At 46.5% G+C, this 8623-nt stretch overlaps 2 protein-coding genes across 2 annotated transcripts; one reads left to right on the top strand and one right to left on the bottom strand.

Moving 5' to 3' along the window:
• The first annotated feature begins 3974 nt into the window (after nucleotides 1-3974).
• BO86DRAFT_393626 (DUF2293 domain-containing protein) lies at nucleotides 3975-5728 on the top strand. The gene is made up of 3 exons (XM_025673058.1): nucleotides 3975-4614; nucleotides 4792-4914; nucleotides 4982-5728. The coding sequence occupies exons 1-3, from the start codon at nucleotides 4327-4329 to the stop codon at nucleotides 5435-5437; spliced, it is 867 nt and encodes a 288-aa protein (XP_025522090.1). The 5' UTR covers nucleotides 3975-4326; the 3' UTR covers nucleotides 5438-5728.
• Nucleotides 5729-5898: 170 nt separating this feature from the next.
• Nucleotides 5899-6876, bottom strand: BO86DRAFT_404894 (uncharacterized protein; the record flags this gene model as incomplete). The annotated part of the gene is made up of 1 exon (XM_025674049.1): nucleotides 5899-6876. The coding sequence occupies one exon, from the start codon at nucleotides 6874-6876 to the stop codon at nucleotides 5899-5901; it is 978 nt and encodes a 325-aa protein (XP_025522089.1).
• Nucleotides 6877-8623: the final 1747 nt, after the last annotated feature.

Here is an 8623-nt window from a genome sequence, read left to right as displayed (position 1 = left end):
GGAAGTGGTGGTGGTAGTGATGGTGGTGGGAGGTTAAGTGGTTGTGAGAGGGGGAAGTACTTTAGTAGTAGGAGTAAGAAGAGTAAGAAGAGAAAGGTTCCAAGAATGATAGAGCTTCTGCAGAACAAAGGGTGCTCCAACGGAATGTGTGTTCGTTTTCTTCAATTTGTCTTGTCTCTTCTCTTCTTTCGAGTGTGTTTGGAGAGTTGGAGAGTAAAGTTCTCTTCTCTGGACCTTGGTTCTCTAGGGGGAGGTTCGGTTCGTCAATCGGTAGGTAGTAAGGCAGTAGTCCCTGCACCGGAGGCAGTAGTAGTAGTTGTAGTAGTAGTTGTTAACTAACTACTGACTGTATATTCGTTCCCAAGGAGACAGTCAAGGAGGGAAGTGGTTCAAATAGGAAGGAAGTAATCGAATTGAGAAAGGGAAGCAATTGCCAGAGTGATCAAGATTAGGAAATTGAATTTTGTGTTTTCGTTTTCCTCTGTTTGTAATTTGGTAATAATTTGACAGTTTTTTTTTTCTTGCCCTCTTTTTTTTTTCTTTTTACATACATCCGCAGATCCACTGGGGAACCATTTTCAATGAAGAAAAAATAAGACTACGGAAGGATGAAGAACTCCAGAACCGGTTCTGCCATCAGTTCAATCTCGTTCAATCGTGTCTCTACTATATGACACTTGAGCCTTTGAGCTGCTGGTCTTCCAGTCATTTTTCTCTAGTACTTTCATCATTCTTATCATCATCATCATCATCATCATCATTGAGGGTCTTCCAACCAGTATGCTCCTTCCCGATCTTCCTCCACCCTGTATCCGGTAGTGGCAGAGATTCGGCATCTTGATGGAAAGATTATCTCTCGGCCGGCTCACTCGGGCAAGCTTGTGATTATACTATGCCATGAGGACAAGGAATACTGCAGGAATGTGCAAGACTGGGCATCATAGACTGCTGAATAGACTCCGTTCGCAGCGCAAAGAGCAGAAGAACCAGTCGTGATATGAATCGGGCTCCATTAGCGATCGAGGTTCCGCGGGTTCATATACGGATATCCGGGGCTGGCCCTGAACGATCAATGCACCCCCAGCTAAAACAATATCCGCCTCATTCATTCCCCAGACCGGCAACTCAGCAATAAAGAAGTAAAGAAAGAAGAATCAAAAAGGTCATGGCCACCCACAGATTACGCGGACGAAGCTACAGCTCTAGGGGGTTCAAAGCGCCCGTGGAGGGTTTCCAGAACAAGGAACGACGGTCCAATTCCCGTGGATCGTCTTATCTCCTTCTCCCGCACGATCACTGCTGGCAATTGTTGGCTGGCTGGCTCAGCTGCTTTACTGGGAGCTGACACCTTCATCAATCCTTCTATTGAACATTCGAAGCACTCCCGATCTAGATTTCACAAGTGACGGTATCGAGTCTCTGCCTATTTTGCCCATCTTCAGTTTGATATGCCTCCCGCTGAAGCTTTCTGCTGGCCTTGAGCCGCCGTCGATCGATCACGCCTGATCAACCCCCACTCCATCTCGGAGTTTGAGATCTCTCGACAAGGTTGACTTTGATGAAGACTCCCTTCCCAGTCTGCTGTCGATCCAGCCTACATTAGGCGACGGGGTAAAGGGAGGGGGAAGTGGATGGAGCCTTGCAACCCGTTCCTGAACAATACGTACTAGACTAAATGACCCTCGGACGTCCTGGGGTCGTTTGATTGATTCAATTCGACTCGACTTGGCTGGACTAGACCATGAGCCTACTAAGGATTCTGTTTCGTTCAGCTCCATGCCCAACTATGGCCGTAGCTAGGTAAATGCTGGGGAGTTGGGGAGCTGGAGCAATGAGCAGAGACGGAGCGAGCTCGAACTGTCCGAGATTAATTTCCTTTCCTCGGTTCGTCTTGGCCCTGAATCGGGGCAGCAATGACGACATGGTGGTCACTAAAGTCAGAGAAGTGGCCCTGATTATGCCAACTCCTGAACTTGGACAGCTAGACCATTCTTGAGGCTAGCCTTTCGTCTCTCCGCTGCAGCTATCCACTCCGTCTCGGGTGAGGCGTGGTGACAGAAAACATACTGTAGACACAATCATCCACTGCCTCAACTAACACGTAAGACACAAAAGACACATAAGACACATACAAACGGGATACAAGCACAAACAAACAAAAGGGTTTTGATCAATTTCAATCTGTGCATTTTATTTTCAGCAGACACTCTCAGCAAGCTCAACAAATACAGGGTACTAGTGATGGAGAAATACTAGATACTACCTAGACATGCTCACCCCTCCAATCTGTCCAGGCCAGGTCCGACCCGGAAGTAATATTACCTCTTTGGGATAAGTCTCTCCCGACCAGCGCGATCGGACGCCGCGTGAGACGCCCCGATACCAATTAAGTCTAGACTAATCTCGGGCACAACGACGGAGTGTGAATTTGGGGATAACTGGCGCTGCACCGTCTGCTGCAGCAACGACCGGTTGTGATCCTGGCGAGCCACCATTGGTCGGAAAGAGGGTTGGGGACGGGGAAATGGGAGCCTATCCTAGGCAGAACAGTGGCCCTCCAGGAAATGGATGGATGAATAGACTGGTCGAATTTTTATGGTCTAGTTGTTCTGTCACCCATACACATACGGACTCACTCAGCACTAGGTATGTCCCTGCTCAGCTCTGATTGTCACCCCTCATCCTATTCATTATTGATTGGTAGTCGGCCTAAGGGGCAAAAGTTGGTGACTCTTGTCCTTTCAGCTTCACCCTTAAACCAAGTCAACCAACTAACTTACCGTCCATCAATCGTTTAGCCGCTAGACCTGCACGCGAGCCATGGGACCTGCAGCAGTAGTTAAGACGCCCTGCCGTGTAACGCAGCTGAACGGACACAGCAAGTCCTGTCTTATTTAATAAATCCACAGCCCCTGACATGGTCTCGAATGCAGCGTGTGCGTTTACGCGCCCCTCCCATCGATCGATTCGGCTCTATTAGAGTTGAAGACATCAGCAAGGGAGCACCCGTACATACCTTTCCAGGATGGGAGCGCTCCATGGCCCTAATCCTCTTCGAAACACACACGAGCGGGCTGAATCGGACACAGCAAGTTCTGAGACAGGAGGGTCAAACAGAGAACTACTTCTTGCCCTTGTCAGTCAACTAGGGTCTTGAAGTGCCTGAGAAACCCTTCTTCATCGTTCACAGGAACGTGGAGTAGCCGGATCTTTTCATGCAGGCAATCAAAGCTAAACAGTCAGCGCGGTAATCAAGCATCGGTTGCTCCTTGTAGTCAAAATCCGGGACGCTGTTGGGCAACATGCAGCCATCTGTAGCTTATCGATATGCTCTTGCTCCATGGGGTAATCGGCGGGTTGCCCTGAGTGATCTGTCACTTTGGGAGATCTATACGGTTGATGCAGTTCATCGACAGTATGTTCGGAGAACGATTGCAACGCAGCAGGATACCACTACACAGTAATTGCATACAGAAGATTACTCGACAGCCTCACATCAGGATTTGTGGCCACCGATTGCTTTGACTTCCTTTCAGCTGGTCAGTTCCATCCGATCGTATTCATCTCTCCTATCAGTGGCTGTAAATGGTTGCTCGGCTATTCTTGTCCGCAAGATGAGAGACAATGAAAGCCTCGGATTGAGTGATCTATGTGCCAACATGTGCGACAGTGTGCTAAGTATCAAAGACATATTCGCAACCGTGTACTACACTGGTTCTCAGCTTAATACTCTCACACTTTCTTTAGTGCTGCAGTATCAGGTATAATAAATGCGGTGGTAATGCGTAGAGCCGGTGATACGCCTTCCATGTCGAAACTCACCAGTTGCCCGTCCCACAGCCTGGGTGCCTTGATATTCAGTCATTGATTGGATCAGCCACACTTCCTATTCACCGCCACATCTTTCTCCGATGCGGCCGATTTGTCCCCGGGGGGCTTGAATGCTGTCCAGTCCACCTTCTTTGGGCATCATCAACTTGGAACGAATGCGCAGTCTCTTGCGCCAGAACACCTCATAATGGACCCTTGAAAACAAAGAACGAATAACACAGCACACACTCTGTCACAATGGATGTGTCACTCTTTCACATCTACCCCTCGTCTTATAGTCGAACCCCGTCCTGAATCCTGCGCTCGCTTATCTATTGAATCCTCCGTCCGCCGATGAATTACAGCATTGCATCACCGATCGACCACTTGCGTCCGAGCATAAAGCATATTGATTGATTCCTAACCATTAATCTCGCATTCACCGCTATCTGTCCCGCGTCCAGTGACCCTGTACATTCGTTTGGTCTCCTCCGGACTTTCTCATCCTGATCCAGCATGCCAGTCAACGCTCGATCCAAGAAAGGCCGACCCAAGCTCGCCAAGATATTCGACAAGCGCAAGAAAGCCGGTGTCGGCCTGGCAGCCAGTCCGGCATCGCCCCGGGGGATTCTAGCACAAGCACGGAGAAGGAGTCTTCAGAGGAAGCGCGATCGGGGAGATTTCGGAGTCGCTGCGAACACCACCAAATTCAAGGCGGCAGCGACGCAGCTCCGGGCAGCATGGCAGCCCTCCAAGTCAAGAAAGATGCCGATTCTTCCGCCTTCTTCAGATGCGTTGGAAAAGGTGAGATTGCAGAAACGGTCTCTTTTCGTGAAGGGCGGGGAGGGAGGTTGGAGAGGGGAACTATAACTCCGTCGTCGAGAGTCCGCGACTCCGCCCTTGCATCTTGATCCAGCGGCTCCCGGTGCAGACACATACTGGGAAGGGCATTGATCGCTAACAATACGCAAATCCATCCAGAACTGCCTTCGTCAAGACACGTGTCCCCAGAACTATACTTTTGTCCCCAAGGGCGATGTCTACATTACACGTCATTGCCGCAGTAAGACCAAAGAGGCTCGTCAGGTTGTCTATGTGGTTTATGTGAGTTTCCCCTTTTGCCCCTCTCTCTTTCCCCATGGCAACCGTATGGTTACTAACACACCCTTAGGACGACAAAGGAAAGTCCACCATCGGCCTGCGTGTTCCATCCGATATCTTCGAGTCCGTCCGCAGCTCCGCAGCGGAAACAGCCAGTTCTCGCGCTCAAGCCGTCCAGAGTCGGGATGTGCGAGACCTTTCCAAGGCCCGTCAGCTCCTCCGCACTCAGTTTCCTCTCATGCCGGAGAACGTGCTGGAGACAATTGTCAACCATGCCTTCTTGAAAGGTGCTGGGCGCGTGGGACGCGTCACCACCATGTCGGACAAGCGCAAGGCCATCTTGGCTGCGGAAGCGCATATCCGACACACACAGACTCCATACGATTCCCTTCTTCACTCGGGTCTGGCAAGGGAAGAAGCGCGCGAAGCGGTCTTCGGACTAGTCCGAGCCATCCGAGCTGCTTGGGAGGGCGGTGATCAGGAGACGCTGAAAAAGGCCCTCGCGTTGCGGAATCGAGCAACATGATATTCGTCTACCCTTTTTCTTGAAGCTTTCGATCCTTATCATTCCACTGTAGGATTTTTGTCGGTTTGTTTCTGATTTCATGCGTGCTCGACGAATTTGCTTTTCGGATCAACTCTTGCATTTAGCATTAGACTTGGGAGAGGTCGCAACACCTCGCATAGATGATACCTCTAGTTGCTTTTTTTTTTCTGCCTATGGAGTTGGGGATGCACATGACGCTGTATGGGGGGTACACTGTGTACTTGATTAGAATCTACTACAAGCTCAGGCTAATGACACTTTAGTTTTGCATCATCAGCTTTATATCTACATGAAACTGAAACAAATTTTTGATCTAGAATTCTCTACATTGAATAAAATCTTTGTATATACCCAATAACCGGAGCAAGAGTGCAAAAGAATACAACTTAGGAAGAGAACAGGCCAGGTCAAGAAGGAATCAAGAGACAGTCGAAGGAAGCTTACATTGGCAGCCTAGGATTCGACTTCATCGCATCCTGTAGGAGCCAAGCGACGCGTGCTTGCACCGCGTCCTCGTTAACATCGAGCGGCACAACATCGTCATCACTGTAGATGATGGGATTCTCTTCGTCCTCGCTGTCGTCCGCACTCTCCGGGTCATTATTATCACCAAAGCGATCCGAGGCGCTAGGACAGCACTCCTCCGCTTCGTCAAAGGACGCATCGTCCTCCGTCCACTCAGAATCTTCTTCTTCTCCTTCGTAACCGGAGGAGGATTCGCAACTGGAAGAACAGTAGTCTTCCTTCTCGTCATCCGGCCACTCGGAATCAACCTCCTGCTCCTCTTGCATCGGCAGCCCATCCTTCACAATCCGAGCCGACACCAGTCCTAGACCGGCCGCGTGGGGGGGCCAAACACGTTGTCTCGTGCTGTCAATCTCTCTAACAATCCGATCAACATGAGCGACCAATTCCCGCAGCACCTCGACAGGCTCATAGACGGTCTCCTCCACTACGAACTCCATCCGGACAGTGAAATCGCTTAGCTCATCGAAGCCATCATCCTCACCGTCGTCAACATCGTGATCGACGCCGCGAATGCTAGAACCCTCTACGCTCTTCTCATCACCAGCCTCATAGCCCCCCTCTCCCTCCTCATCATCATCACTCTCCTCAGAGTCTGAAGACGATTCGGAACAAGAATCACAAGGCGGGGGCTGGTAGATCCTGAGCACCGGCACCGGGGGCTCGTGTCCCGAGGTGATATACGCGAGCAAGCGGCGCTGGAGCTGCTCGCGCGCGGCGACGAAGTACCGGCGCTGCACGATGTGGGCGTCATTGTCAGCTGTGATGTTGAAGTTGATGAATGAGACGGGCACGGTGACCTGCTCCTCGCCCGACTCGCTTACGTGCCAGATCATCCCGGCCTGGCGGAAGCGCTCGCTACGCTGTAGCTGGTCTGGGGTTGGGACGAACATGGTGTGTATGCTACGGGCCTCTTCTTCTTACTTGCAGCTTATCTGGACTGGTTTTCCTATGGGAAGGGTAGATGGGGGAGCGAGGGTGTGAGGGCTTATTTATATTGGCTTTCATTTTGGGCGAGCTGTCTAGCATCCACTACTGATTGTTCTTCTTTATCACATGCCGAAGGCGCTTACTGGAGTATTACTGGTGTTTTTTGACTTTGACTTATGTGCCGTCAGGTGAAACCCTTTGTTCTGGGAGAATGGAGAGGAGATAATCTTTAGGTTTGTTGTGAGGTGGCTGGGGTGTATTGGATTTCTTGGTGATTTATAGGCATATTCCTCTTCTCTGACTTCTGATTCTTGGCTCTCATGTCTTTGCAGACTTAATGATGTAAGTAATGTACACCAGTATGATTTCACTACCAGTTCTCATGGCTCTGGGCGGTTTGCTTTGCATGGTGTTCGATGGTTCAAGATTAATTCGGACACAATAGCAATGGTTGATATTTCTCAATGAACAGCTTATAGATGAGCTAAACTTGAACAACTAATTGTACGGAGCACCCGAGTTCTACATATATTCATACTTCTTGCTCTATTGCAGATAATCAGCCTCAACATACAAATACATATTCTTCACCAATATAAGCCGACCGTCTAGTTTTTAACCAGCTGCTGCTATATTGCTCAGCATTTCACGTGTCTAGAATGTCACTGTTGTGTTATAAAACTTGATTCCACGTTACGAATAGAAGAAACTCAAAGATGTGTAGATTACTGTGGTTGACTCTGTTGATTTTGTTAGTACAGTGGAGAGGTGTAGGGATTTGAATCCTTTAAGCAGTATATCTACTACTACACACCGCCTTTCTTATCAAGCTACGTGTTAACTTCTTGAAGCCGTAAATATATTAAAATTATTAATATATACTAATTCTTATTGTTTTAAAAATATTTTTAATATCTGAGCCTTTAACACCTGAGCCTACCTTTTTTAAAACAACAAATTTAAAGCATTTTTAATAAGATAACTGTCTATAAGTTTTTACTTTTTAAAATACCAGCTTAATATATTAACAAATTATAAATTAACTTTAAATTAGTTATTGCTAAATTTAATATATATGTTAAAGTTAATAAGCTACTCTAAAAAAAGCTAAAGACACTAAAGCAAAGCTATTAAAATTAAAAGTTAATAAAATTATATAATAGATCTCTAGTTTAAAGTATATATACTGCTTACTCTACTACTGTATTATTAAAAAGCTTAAACTTTCTATTAAAGCAACTGCTTTAGCCTATACTTTAAAAAAAAAAGTTATTTCTGGTGTAAAGTACTTTATAAACTACTTTTTACTCCGGCCAATAAAAGAGTAAAGTTAGCCTAGGTATTTAAATACTTAAATTAGATATATAATTAGTAGAGTTAAAATTTTTAAACTAATAAAACCTAAATAATTTTAGGCTTTTATAAACAGATTTATATAACTTATAAAGCCGGTAAAGAACTTAACAAAATATGCCTTTATACAAGTCTACTATATAAATATAGCTGAATATTTTAAATATTTTTTTATAAAAATTATAAAAAGTTATATCTTTTTTAAAAAAAGAACTGGGGTAGTATTAATATTAAATATTATTATAAATATATTATTTCTATAATCTACAGCTATATATATTTTATTAAATATAATAAACAACTACAGCTTTAATTAATATAAAATAATATGCCTGGGTATATAAGCAGAGATATAGT

This window comes from Aspergillus japonicus (genome assembly GCF_003184785.1).
Source record: "Aspergillus japonicus CBS 114.51 unplaced genomic scaffold BO86scaffold_113, whole genome shotgun sequence".
Taxonomy (NCBI): domain Eukaryota; kingdom Fungi; phylum Ascomycota; class Eurotiomycetes; order Eurotiales; family Aspergillaceae; genus Aspergillus; species Aspergillus japonicus.
The sequence above is the reverse complement of the archived record's forward strand: the minus strand, read 5'-3'. Positions and strand labels throughout refer to the sequence as shown.

Coding starts and splice junctions, on each gene's coding strand:
- BO86DRAFT_393626 (XM_025673058.1), top strand. CDS start 4,327: ATGCCAGTCAACGCTCGATCCAAGAAAGGCCGACCCAAGCTCGCCAAG. Junction 4,615..4,791: donor CTTCAGATGCGTTGGAAAAG/GTGAGATTGCAG, acceptor AAATCCATCCAG/AACTGCCTTCGTCAAGACAC. Junction 4,915..4,981: donor AGGTTGTCTATGTGGTTTAT/GTGAGTTTCCCC, acceptor ACACACCCTTAG/GACGACAAAGGAAAGTCCAC.